Source organism: Nannospalax galili, unplaced genomic scaffold (genome assembly GCF_000622305.1).
Source record: "Nannospalax galili isolate Female #2095 unplaced genomic scaffold, S.galili_v1.0 scaffold930, whole genome shotgun sequence".
In the NCBI taxonomy this organism is placed as follows: Eukaryota; Metazoa; Chordata; class Mammalia; order Rodentia; family Spalacidae; genus Nannospalax; species Nannospalax galili.
The window spans coordinates 595571-609547 of NW_008329328.1; the positions used below are offsets into that span (position 1 = coordinate 595571).

Genomic DNA, 13977 nt, shown 5'->3' on the forward strand with positions numbered 1-13977 from the left:
AATTTTGATAAGAAAAATTAAGCCAAATCTTTGGGTATTTTTATCTAGAAAAATAAGGTTGTAGTTACTTGTTCAAATTGGTTAAAAATAAAACAAAATAAGACTATTAATATGTAATACTTGTCTTTATTACTGTTAGATATTATGAAGCCATATGTATGTTTTCTGTTTTGGACATAGCCTCCCTGATTTTCATTTAAAATTATCTTATTCAATAGTTTTCTAAAATTATAGAGAGAGAGAAAGAGAGAGAGAGAAAAAGAGAGATAATCAATGTAAAGAAAATAGAAATCAAAAGGTTATAAATATAAATATGACTTTTTGTTCTTTGTTTTGCAAAGAAAATTTAAAGAAAAATACTTTTGAATTTGTGAGGTAAAATATTGTTCCAAATGGAAATGGATAATGTCAAAAAAATTAATTAGCATACTGTAGAAAAATAGAAAATTAAAACTTAAAGGAAGTAGAATTATAATTAAGTTGGTCATTATTTAAAGATTACTAAATTTTTAACGTCAAAATTCAATACCCTGAGGCAAAATTAATGCTTTAGTATTAGTTACAACAAAAAAGTTTTCTTAAATGTTAATTTGCTTAGAAAAACAAGGACTTTTAAATATGACTACTAAAAATTCAAAATTAATTGAAAAACATTCCTTAAAGGATAAAGAATTCAGAAGATTTCACCAACTGAAAAAAGACCATCAAACAAACATTCCTTTCATCTGGAGCGTAAACACTGACCCAGGTACTTCAAACCTGCTCCCATACTACAAAATTCAAGGAAATGAACTTTAAGAGACTCATGTACCAGCATCATCTAAGGACTCACCCATGTGGATTTCAGAGAAGTTGCATGGGACTCATCTTCAACTAAGTGACAATCAAGACCCCTATAACTGAACATTTCTCTCATTTTTTGTTCCTTAAACTCTTTTATACTTCGCTATTAATGGATTCCAATATCCAATATTTCACTTAGTATATTCCTAAATGATAAAATAATGCTAATTTGGGGGCTACAGAGATGGCTCAGGAGTTAAGAACACTGGTTGTTCTTGCAGAAGAGCTGGCTTTGAATCCCAGCACCCACATGGCAGCTAACAACTGTCCGTAACTCCAGTCCTAGGGGATCCGACAGCCTCTTCTGTCCTCCAAGGGCATTGCACAACACAGGTGCACTTACCTATATGCAGGCAATACATGCATACACATAAAGTTTAAAAATTAAATAAATTTTTTAATTAATGCTAATTTTGGTTTAAATTAAGTTATAAATGCTCACCCATAACCCTACTTTTCTCAACTAGGTTTTATGTTTAAAAGATTTAAGGGTTTTCACACTTCGTAAAAATATACATGTATTTTCCTAATTATTCAGTATAATTTGGATAAAAACCCAGTTTTCAAATTCAAATTTTTGTATATACATATAACCAATTAGACTAAAAGGTCCCTAAAATGTCCTCCAATGTTTAACAACTAGCTATCACTTTTTAAATGATTTTTTTAATTTTTATTTTATATGTATGCTTTGCCTGCATGTATGTATGCACCCCATGAGCATGCAGTGCCTGAGGATGCTAGAAGAGGGTATTGGAGCCCCTGAAACTGGAGTAGCAGACAGCTGTAAGCAACTACGTGATGCTGGGAATCAAACCTGGGTCCTCTACAAGAGCAGCAAGTGCTCTTAACCATTGAGCCATCTTTTCAGCGCCAACTATGACTTTTAGATTAGAGGCAGGAGTTAAAATAATAACGCAGCACCATATGGCCCACTCACAAACGAGCTCATGGGGTCCTCAGAGCTGAATGGCACAGATTCACAAACAGAACCAACACTGGGTAGAAAGTTTTTCAAAAATCCTTGGAGATGCTTCAAAATATTTTTTAATGGTAAAGAATTTCTATGTATTATACAAAAATGGCCATCTCATGTCCAAGGATGCTGCCTGTGAAGCCGTGTGTTCCTGCTCTTCTGCTACTGCTGTTTTATGTGAGGCTCATCACAACACCAAATGTTCCATTCCATGAAAACTCACCTGCTCAGAAAACAGGCTGCTGTCGTCTTCAAGGTATTTGCTGAAAGGGTTGGGTTCATAAACGTCTTCCTCTTTTGTCAGTAGCAGTTTGGATTTTATAGGTACTGGGCGAATTACTCCAGGCTTGGTCTTCACCAAGGACAAATATTTTAAAAAAAGAGAAATAAACACCATTAAAATGAACAAATATGAGTACTGTTATGTCACCCAAGAGATCTCACAAATATCTAGCTCTTTAAATTTTTAATGATTTTAAATTATATATAGAAACAACCCAGAAATTAACTCAATGTAGCTAATGCTAGAAACTAATATAATCATTAACAAATTATAATCAGTTATTTGCTTATGGCAGCAATCAAATCACAAAAATCCACAATTGTGATCTAAATTGTAAAATACCGTTTCACTCCTGTCATCAAACATGTCCCTCTCTCTTCATTTAACAAATGTTTTGTGGGGTCTGCTCTATATAAACACACATCATATTGCAAGAGACTATCCACACTCTTTGTGTTCATATTATGTATGACAGAACTGGGGTGGAAGGCAAATAGACTGTCCCTCCCCAAGATGGACCACAGAGACTGGAGTTGCTCTGCAGGTAATTTATGTCAATATGGAGCTGTGAGGGGACCTTCATTTAACCTCAGAGGCAGATCTGTTAAAATAAAGATGCAGCAGCCAGAAAGGAAAGTCCTAGAATCTAGCAGCAAACATTCATGGGACCCAGCTTGGTTTCCTGTCATGCGATTTCCTAAGGTTTTCCTCTTCCTGTACACTAGATTCCATCTGATGCAGCTTGCTTCACAGGAGTATGGCTAATACATCAGTCACTCAAGATTCATAAAATCGCAACCAAGGTCAATTGCGGGGGGGGGGGCGTGTTCACTTGGGGCAATTTCCAAATGATGTTTCACAAAGTGCAAAATCTTGTTACACTGTCAAATGTCACAAAATAATTGATATGTTTTAAAACTATCCCCAATGAAAACTCAGTAAAAAAATGTTACGACAATCTCTGTTTGTTTTGTGACATCATCCTTCTAAACCCCATTTCTTACCAGAAAGCTGTAAATTAGCTCTCCTCAGTCAGTTCTGGTGTTCACACATTAAGCCTTAAGGGACTTCATCTATCTCTCTGCTCTATAAAGCACCTGATACATTTTAAGTCTTGAATAAATGTCTCTCTGCAGTACTTTTTTCAACTGATATTTCCCCTGTTGTTCGCCATGTATAGCTAACTGGGAAAATACAGACTGAGAGGAGCAGCTTCCTTCTCCATGCTGAGAAATCTCCTACTTAAGAAACTGATTTCTCTCAAGGGGGAAACATGAGCAAATAGCATTCAGTTATTGGACAGGTACAGGAGCAGTATTCGTTCACAGAGTGGACAGCAGAACACCACCCAGGCAGTCTCATTTCACAGCCTGCCCAGACTTCAGACCCTGCTGCTGACTTCCTTCTGCTTCTACATCAGCGTCTTCGTTCTTTCCTACCCTTTTATGAAATCTACTTCGGAAACCAATTAAAGCACCCTTCCAGGTACTAAAACTAATGTGGAACTTCAAGGATTTAAACCCGATGTCATGCATGGAGGAGAAACCCACCGAGTAGCAGCGGATATGGTGGATTCAGAATCTGTGAAGAGAAGCGGCGCTCCCTGATCTCTGTATTTGTCTGCAGATGTTTTGAGTTACAGGAGCCTGGAGTTTTAGTGAGAATTCAGACTCTGACTCATGATCAGCACCCTCCATGCTGAGATCAGAAAAGAGACTGTTGGGAGCCAGGGAGATGGCTCAGTGGGTAAAGGTGCCTGCTGCCACGTCTGGGGACCTGAGTTTGATCCCAGGGACCCGTATGGTAGGAGACAAGGGACTCCTGTCACTTCTTCGTCTTCCTCAGGGTGCACACGCACCTGCATGTGTACACACACACACACACACACACACACACACACACACAAACTTAAATGAAATAAAATAAAACGTAAATTCAATTTTTTAAAAAAACAAAAGAAATTGTCTGGAATATGAGATATTAAATAGAATACATTCATTACTGGACTCAGGTCCTGAAGCCTAGAATTTGCTTCTCTGCCAATCTTTATGCTTCTTCCGTTTTAAGTGTTTCCAGGATTTGATGTCCTTCTGGCTACTGGACAATGGCTGCTGCCCTATTTCCTCTATGCTGTGAGGGTTTTCCACTTGTTTTTATTTTGTTTTGTGTTTGTTTTTAATTAAAATCTGCATCTCAAGGCCTCTGAAGGTGACTCGGCAGTTAGGAGCACTGGCTGTTCTTGTAGAGGATCCAAGTCCTATTCCCAGCACCCACATGGCAGCTAACAACCATGTGTAACTCCAGTTCCCAGGGGATCTGATGCCCTCTTCTGGTCTCTGTGGGCATTTATATGCACAGGTGCTCTTACATACAGGCAGGTAAAACTTTCATACACATAAAATAAAAAAATTTTAAATCAAATAAAAAATAAAACATGTGCCTCAGTCTTTGACTACCTGAAGTTTCTGAATCTTCGTAATTCTTCATTATTAACTGTGCTTTCTTAAATTTCATAAATTGGATATATTGCCCCTTTTCTTAGTCTTATTTTTGCTTCTGCACCCCAACTTGGTGTAAAAGTCAGTATTTCATAACCACTGAAGCCAACTTAAGGCAAAAAAAAAAAAAAGACATTGTCTTTGAAACTGTTCCTAGTTCTCTTCCTAGAATCTTCACAACTTACAAACACAGGTCTTTCTCACTATCACTCAGTTTCAAAATTTAACCCTTATACACAGCAAACCACACTGAGGGTGGTCTGTAGCTCTCCCTCCTATACCATACATTTCAGAACCAGTTTCAACCTGTTGATGACCTCTTAGAGCTAAGAACTCCTCTGTCTTCCAGAAGCTTCCACATCTTATCTACACACCTAACGCTTTTGTAGATTTCTCATCAATTCCTCACAAACACTTTAAAGCAGCTTTGAAGGCAGTAGATGAAAAAGCCAAGCAGTTGCTATATAAAGTCCAGGTTTAAGTCTAGGTGTGGTCTGATTATCAAGCTTGTGATTTTAATTATGAATGAGAGAGAGAGAGAGAAAGAGAGAGAGAGAGAGACACTTAAAATTACTTGTGGACACCCACTTCTCTATACCACCTTTTAATCAATTGGAAAGTCAGTATATTTTTTTATATTTTTTATTACTTTTAAATTGACTTATTCTGTTGTATTCTTCCACCAACCTTCATTTGGACCAATATTGCTGCATTCTTGTCCTCTTCCTTCTTTTCTACTGGATCTTCTAATTATTACTGGGACATTGTAGAACACAGTGTTCCCAGGTTCTGATAAATATACACAGATATATACCTCCACTGTCCTACACACACACACACATACACACACACACACACACACACACACACACACACACACCCTATCCCACTCCCAGAGACCAAATTTCACACTGATATCTTTGTCAATACAATTAACAGTTCACTCCCAATGATCAATATGATATCAATAGGAGGAGAATGTAATGACAAAGATTTTCATTTTTGAAATGCAGTGGATAGACTATCTTAGAAATGGCATTTGACATATTAAACCTTCCACTGAAGTGCTATTATTCTAGTACATAGCTAGGCCCTCTAATAATGAGGAGTTTATTATTAATCTTCCTGTCCCTTCAGGAGTCATACCATGTATCATTGCATAGGCCCTTTATCCATCCAAACACAGTCTCAAAGCCCATTTCAGGAAGCCTTTAAAACAATGCACATGGAGCAGCAGGTACTACTCTGCCTCACAGGAGGCTCTTCTACATGAACTTCCTTTCTGTTCTTCTAATATGTTGTTCCTTGTTTTAAATAAGCATATTATTTACATTTTCTGGAGATGAAATTACAGCATTGTGGTATTTTGAATAAGAAATGTCCCCCCAAAGCTCAAATATTTGAATGCTTAGTCCCCAGTTGCTGGTGCTGTCTAGGGTGGCCATGGAATCTTTAGGTCATGTAGCCTTGCTGGACGAAGTACATCACTGAGGGCAGGCTTTGAGGGTCATGGCCTTGTCCCACTTCCAGTTTGCTCTCTCTGCTTCACATTTGAGGTGGAAGATCTCTCAGCTTCTTGCTCCTGCCTTCATGCCTGCCACCTACTACCAGGCCCCTCAATACGATGGACTCTTATCCCTCTGGAACTGTAAAGGCAAATAAACTCTTCCATAAGTTGCTTTTGGTCATGGTGTTTTATCACAGCAACAGAAAAATAAATGGTTCCATCCAAGTGAGAAGTCTCCTAGTGCCTTACCATTCAGAATAGGGCCTGCAAGCCCAGCAGTCATTTGGGCCAGATCTCAGCACTACTCCTGATGTACAAATTAGAATCTACATATTAAAGAACCCCTAGATAATTTGCATGCAAAATAAAAATTACAAGGCACTAGAGTAGAGCTTATTCCAAATGTGCATCTCACCAGGAGAACTACCATCACAGAGATTTTGGGTTTTATGGGCCTTTTGCTTCTAGTGGAATCTCCTTGCAAGTTTCCCACCTACATTTTCTTTTTGCTCATAGACTCCATTATTCATGATTATCAAGTAGAGGTTCTCTTGAAGAATTTCTTCAATTTTTACAAATCTAATTGGCTAAGCCTGTGTCCAAACAAATGCAAAAGAAATTAGATTAATCAAATTAGAGGAGTTCATAAAAGTAAATTTAGTCTAACGTTGTCATTGTCCAAAAATCCAAAGAGGGCCTCCTTTCACTGTGGAATCCATAGAAGAGCCAGGCTTTTGATAGACACAGCTATCATTCCAGTTATGTAAGGAAAAGCGATTCTGTGGTTTGGTTCCCAGAATAATTGGAAAAATTAAAGAACCTTCTCTAATAGCACACTGGCACAGAAATAAAAAAGCAGTGCTAAATGGAAGTGTTCGCTGGCTGTGGTGAGCTTACGGGGAAATGGCTTACTCTGGGTATAAGACATTTCTAAAGCGCTTCCAAAAGAAAGTATTTTTCTGACTCTGAAGCACATCTCCATCTGATGCTGTCTAGGCCTGTTTTGCCAAATGACACTGACACTGTGTCAAAACTGTCGGAACTACAGAGAAAGAGGGAAACAATACAGCTCTTGTTTTACAGGATTCACAATTGAGTCGAGTCAATCTGAGAATTACAGCATGCCACATGGTGTCACTGAGCTTCTAGTAATGTCAACTCCTCCCTATAGGAATCAAGCCAAGTAATCTTTCAAAGGTTCCTAACACTACTCCCTCTCACTCAATTCTTACAATGCTTGATCTTTCTTGTCTTCAAGCAGCCTCTTCCTTGCCATGTTAACCTCCTGCTGCTCTTTCACTTGCACATTACTCCAGCTCCCCCACTACGACCCACCCTGCCCACTCTGATCCCTCCTGCCCACTACGACCCCTCCTGCCCACTCTGACCCCTCCTGCTCACTCTGATCCCTCCTGCCCACTCTGACCCCTCCTGCCCACTCTGACCCCTCCTGCCCACTCTGACCCCTCCTGCCCACTCTGACCCTTCCTGCACACTCTGACCCCTCCTGCCCACTCTGACCCCTCCTGCCCACTTTGACCCCTCCTGCCCACTCTGACCCCTCCTCCAGGAGCTGCCGCTTGCTCTTTCCAATATGAAGATTTTTTCTTTCTTCCACAGCACTCCCTTCTAATTTCTCAAGTGTCTGCTCATCACCTTATCAGAGAGGTCTTTCCTAACCATCCATAGAAAATCTCAATTCCCACCACCCCTCTGCCTTCTTATAGCGTCTGACCCTAACTGCCAGCTGTCAGTGTATTTCTTGTCTTGCTCTTTCCTCCAAAACACAAGTTTTGTGAAGCCAGAGATCTCAAGGACCCAAGTTCAGGCTCCAGAAACCAAAAACATTGCCAGTCCAGGGCAAGGGAGGAGGAGACAGGAGGACCCCTGGGGCTTGCTGTCTAACCAGTCTAGCCAAAGTGGTGAGTCCAGGCCAATGAGAAAGCCTGTCTCAAAGGAACTGGGTGGTATTCCTGAGGATGACACCTGAAGCTATCCACTGGCCTCAACATGCACACATGTACACGAACATGTACACACCACACACACACACAGAGGCACATACATTGAAAACATTTTTGGAGAATTTAAAATGAAGAGAATCATTTTTGGAGAATTCAAAATGAGGAGTGTGTTAGAGCCTGAATCACAACTGACTCTGTTCCTTGAACCCCAGTTCCAGAGGATTCAAGGCCCACTTCTTTAGTGCGGGCATTTCACAAAGTGGGTGCACTTACATATATACATATGTGCAAAGCACTCATACACATAAATACAAAATAAAACTTTTTTAAAATAAGAAAAGTAAAAATAGGGGACCGAAGAAATGGTCCAGCAGTTAAAAGCACACACTGCTCTTACAGAGGTCCCGAGTTCAAGACCCAATTCCCATGTCAAGTAACTCCAGTTCCAGGGGATCCAAGTCCTCTTGTGGCCTCTACAGACACTGTACTCATGTATATAAACCCACAGTCAGACAGAGACGTATATGCATAATTGTTTAAAATATACTTAAAATTTTAAGATACCGAAACTAAAAGTAAAAATAGTTTCTGCCATATTTCTTCACACTAATTTACAAGATGACAATGAGACCCTAATAGAAAGGATATATAAGAATTTTTTAATGAAAAGATGAATCAATTTGAAGGGAAAATACATTCATTTATAAATATAGAATATTAACTGTAAATTATCTAGACTTCTTAGAAAAGCACCTATCTAATGTGCTGCTGTTCAGTTTTTTGAGACAGAGTCCCCATGTAGCCCCAGCTGACCTAGAACTTGTTATGTAGAAAAGACCGAACTTCATCTCACAGAAATCAGCCTGCCTCTGCCTCCCTGGGGCTGGGAATAAAGGTGTGTGTCACATGTCTGGCTATTTAATGTGCTTTTATAAAACATTTTATAATAATCATAATAGTTCTATAAAATAAGCATAGACCTTCAATAATTATAAACCACATACATCCACAAGAATTGTTTGTGGAATATACAAAATACAGATGGACTAGATTGAAATAGTTAAAGAGACGACAATAGCGTGACTCAAAGCTAAGGAGAAACAAGCTAAATGATTGTGCTGTGCCAAGGAGAAATTGCCTTCAAGCATAAGATGACATTAGTTCTACACAAAAGCTTTTTTAAATAACAAGGACCTTAAGGACCCTCAGAAGGATGAGTCATGGATCAGGAAAGCAGGACACAGCATTGGGCACTCAGGGCCAGAAACAAAGCAACGGAAAGTTTAAGCATTCCTCTTTATAATGCCCCAGTAAGCTGCATTTGCTTTTACCTCTATGGAACTATGTGGCCTATTCTCCTAACCTACTGTGGTCTGCTTTCCAGATCCAGCATCCGGTCCTTAACAACACTGAACACTGTAATGGCTCGAAATTCTAAAAGCAAAGAAGCCAGTGTCCACCAACCCAGCCTTCCCTAGTACCAAAGAAAACCAGACCCTCCCCATGATGTCCATCCTAAACTGTTTCTTCATGCAGAGGGAGAACTCACAAGCTTTCCCTAATACTGAGATGACCCAGTTCTGGAATTAGGAAACCTTCATTAAAGCTTAAAATTGAGAGCCTCTGTCCTCTGTTTCCTCTTGCTCTTTTTAATGTGCTAGAGGAAGCACTATCCAGTCTGCTCCAATTTCCTGGCTGCCTTTACTCAGTCCACGCCAGTATTCTGGATGCCTTTACCCAGTCTGCCCTAGCATCCTGGTTGACCCTACCTAGCCTTCCCCAGAGTCCTGGCTGCCCCTATCCAGTCTGCCCTAGCATCCTGGCTGCCCCTACCCAGTCTGCCCATCTTCATCAAATCACAACATTTAGCAAACAATGCAAAACGCCAGGCTGAGCCAAACACCAGAGGTGCCTAATGAAAATGAAACTTCCACAGAGGCCATTTTCCAACTTCCTCAATAGATTTTTCTTATGCCCCCAAGTTATGTAAAACCAGTAACATTGATTACCTTTTGAAAACCGCACAGAATAAGGGTAAACACTAATAATCTTAGATAATCTATTTAAACTCTGTCTGCCACCATTTCTTTGCCTGTAAAAATGGCTTTTCATATTATCTCTCCATAATTCAGACATTCGGAGTGCAATCCCAATACTCCCCTTCTCTACAGGACTATATTGAAAACAACTTACGATGCTACACAACTTCATAATATACCTTCATGTTGATATAATCTTATTCACACACACAGGCACAGACACACACACACACACACACACACACACACACACACTAATTGCCTGCTTGATTTTTGAAGCACTGGGAATTGAATTTGGGTCTCATACATGGTAGACAAATGTTTCACTACTGAGATATACCCCAAATCCATAGAAAATATTCTTAATTAAATTTTTGCAATTTTTATACACTATAGATTGATGGTATTTAGGTGCCCTTCATCATCTGCACCTCTCCCCACTGTCCCCATCCAATTTAATGAACTCATATATATATAATATGGCCTATAGTGTCCCCCAAAGTCCCTCAGAGTCTGTCCATACACTGGAACCACCAAGAGTTCCATCCCTGTAAGATTAAGACACTATCTTTTCCTCCTTTCAGTAGTCATAAATAGATAAAAGTGCTTATGCTGGGTTGGGATGTCTTACCCACTTCTCCATGCTGGGATTTTTGCATAGAATTTGTGCATGCTGTAACGATTGCTGAAAGTCCACATGAGTCACTGACCAGCTGCCTGAAGGCTCTGTCTCCTTGTGGACATCCACCCCCTCTGACTCTTACAATCTTTTCACCTCCTCTTCCTCAATGATCCCAGAGTCCTAGAAAGCAGACATTTGAAATGGGTGTCCCACTCGTGGATAAGCACTCTGTCCTCTTGTTCTCTGCACATTGGTTAATTGTGAGTTACTGTGTTAATCACCATCTGCTGCATAAGGAAGTTTTTTTGGTGAGAAGTCAGAGAGGCACTCATCTTAACTACAGAGGTTGCATGTGATTCTCAAGTATTTGTTGAGAAGTACGGCATCCATGTTCATTAGGGATATGGGCCTATACTTGTCTTTTTTTCATAATAGCATAAGTTTTATTGGAAAAGTATATTACAATAGTCAAATGCTAGGTTAAGACATTTCCTGGTCATAGGGCAAATATCAGGAAGGTGGCTCTTACTGAAATGTTGCCCATCTGTCATTGATCTCTAGTTCTATACATACCCAATTAGCATTCCTGAACTAACATAAGTTGCTGGAGTAAATTGGTTGTGTTATTTTAAAACAGCAATATTCCTGAAGATTAATTTTACCATATAAAAAATAAAAATCCATTCATTAGAGACTTCATCAATAAGTCTGGATATAAATTAATGATTTTATGTCTGTACCCTGGTTCGGTACTCAAAAGTAAAAGGGCAGAAGATTTATTTTTAGCCCAGGACATACTTAGTTAATAGTCTTTTTTTTTTCAGCTTTTACAAAAACTTTATTGGGAATTTCATACATGCATATAAGGTGTTTTGACCAAATCCATGCCCACTCCCTCCCCTCCAACGCCTCCCATGTCTCCCCATCACTTTTTTCATTTTCTTTTCTTTTTTTTCTTCTTTCATTTGTTTATTTTTATGGGGCTTTTAGGTACTGTAATATTCCCCATTCTGAAGAGGTAACCCTAAAATCTTTTAAGGGTTAGATAAGAGCTCCCAAATACTTTTGACATTTTTGGCCTTTGGCCTTTGACATTTTGAGTTTTAGCCAAAAAACTGGCTACTTTTCTTTGGGGTCTTTTCACCCTCACTGCTTAGCCAATTCCTACCTCCTAGTCTTATCACACCATCCTCTGAAGAGGTTACCCAAATTGCCAATAGGGAGTAGGGACATAGACCACTCTGGCCTCTTCCATGCTGAACAGGGACACAGGGTGAGGCAATTGGAGGACCCCTTCAATGGGTCTATCCAAAAAACCCCAAAATTGCATAACTGTTACAAGTTGTAGACAGGGAACTGGAAAAAAGTCAGAACGGCAATTTTCAAATGTTCGTATCAGAGTCCATTGGAATTTCTTGACAAAAGCTTCCAAAAGCATCCCTCTATTGGGTTCCTCCTCATTTTATTTTGTCTTCCAAGGCTGGACTCTCGTCCCTCTCAAAGGCTTCTAGATAGGGGGGAGAAAACAATTTATCCATCATTTTAGAACAACTGCTGGTTGCCTCTCTTAGCTACATGTGGGCACTACAGTATTGGAGACGAAGATTTGAATTCTTACATCTGGACAGCACTTTCTAGTTAGGAACAAAATCATCAATGAGAAACAATTGTCTAAATAACTATTTGTATAGACTTAAGCCTAATGTCTGGGAAGTGGAATCCCTTGAACTCTTAAAGAAGTTTACTGACGACTTTACTCTTTGGCTATACTTTCCTTGGGGGGGTTGGCCCAGATAAATCTATTTATTTTTCACACTTAAGGTCATTTGAGGTTCCTCAGAGGTCACATGGGCTTGGGAGGAGCTCCTGGCTCCTTTCTTTTACCATTTCCATCTATGTGAAGATAAGTCAAAGGTCCTGTTGACCATGTCTGGCTTCACTTGGAAGCATGAATGAGATGTTTCCTCTGAGTTGACCCTCCTCTTTGTAGACTGGACACTGGTTCAAATCCATCTCATGGGGTCTCCATGTCCTCCCTGAACAAGAGGACAGGTAACTCACCACAGTTATAGGACATTTTGAGAGATGTTCCATAGTCCCCTGGATCTTGGTTGACCTTGGAAGGCAAGGGGCAAAAACTTTCCTTTAAGTCCCTTTGACTACATTAGTATAGGCTTTAAAGTATGGCTGTTAAACATCCAATAAGGTTAGCTCCACCAGTCTGATACTTTTAATTATCATGTGCTTTGTAGATAAGGCTTAGGTAGAGAACCAAATATTCTGAGATAAACATTGACTAGATTTATATTTTGTTCCCTAAACTAGTTGAGTAAACTATGACCATAGAAATTTTAAGATTATGTGTATAATATTTTTGCTTCATCCTTTATATATGAAAAGCCTAAACAGACTTTCATCACTTGCTTAGGCTTTCTCATTTTTTCTGTTTTGGAAAATATCTCCATTCCCATATCCTTTTACATTCTCATTTTCTTTTTTTAAAATAATTATGAGACATATAGCATTAATCAATAAATTTTCCATCGGTTGTGAAACTTCTTTTCCTGGGGATGCTAAGCAATGCTTATTCCCTTTTAAGGTTCTAGTGTCAAGACAATGTTTGATTAAAGTTTTACTGGGGTACCAATGAATTTATTAAGCTTACTTACCAAGATAACTGAGTGGTTGCTGAGGAGTATGTATGACCTGAGGGTATGCACACTGGAAAGCCTTTACCCAGCATGGGTCGTGCCTTCTCTTCCTAGCCTTCTGCAGATTGTATACTTTAGCCCTCTCCAAATCCAGGAGGTCATATGTGATTAGGGTCAAATTATATACAGTTGGCTGGGAAGAGTAGCTGGATATTCTGGTGAGGTTCCAGTGACACTGCTTGGCCCTCATTTAATGAAAGGGAACAATCATCAACAAACCCAATTGTGACGATGTTTCGTGATCAGGCTCAGCTGAAGTCATGATGATGATGGTAGTTATTTCATGCAGATTGGACTGCTGAATAGCATCATCTTATTAAAACGACCCTAGAGTCTAAAAGGATTTCATGCTAAGGCACACATATGAGGGAGAACATACTTTGTTTATTTTTCTGAGTCTGTGTTACTTCACTTAGTATAACAGTTTCTAGATCCATCCATTTACCTGCAAATTTCATGATTTCATCTTTTTTTACTGCCAAATAGAACTCCATTGTGTAAATATACCACATTTTTGTCAGTTGAGGGGCACTT

At 39.3% G+C, this 13977-nt stretch overlaps 1 protein-coding gene across 20 annotated transcripts in view; it reads right to left on the reverse strand.

The window, feature by feature from the left end:
* Positions 1–13977, reverse strand: part of Mlip (muscular LMNA interacting protein) — a 304318-nt gene that overhangs the window by 88728 nt on the left and 201613 nt on the right. For all 20 annotated transcript variants that reach the window (XM_008836436.1, XM_029565153.1, XM_029565150.1 and 17 more), the window contains one exon: positions 2043–2171. In XM_008836436.1, coding sequence (XP_008834658.1) covers positions 2043–2171 — 129 coding nt within the window. The remainder of the gene's footprint in view (positions 1–2042; positions 2172–13977) is intronic.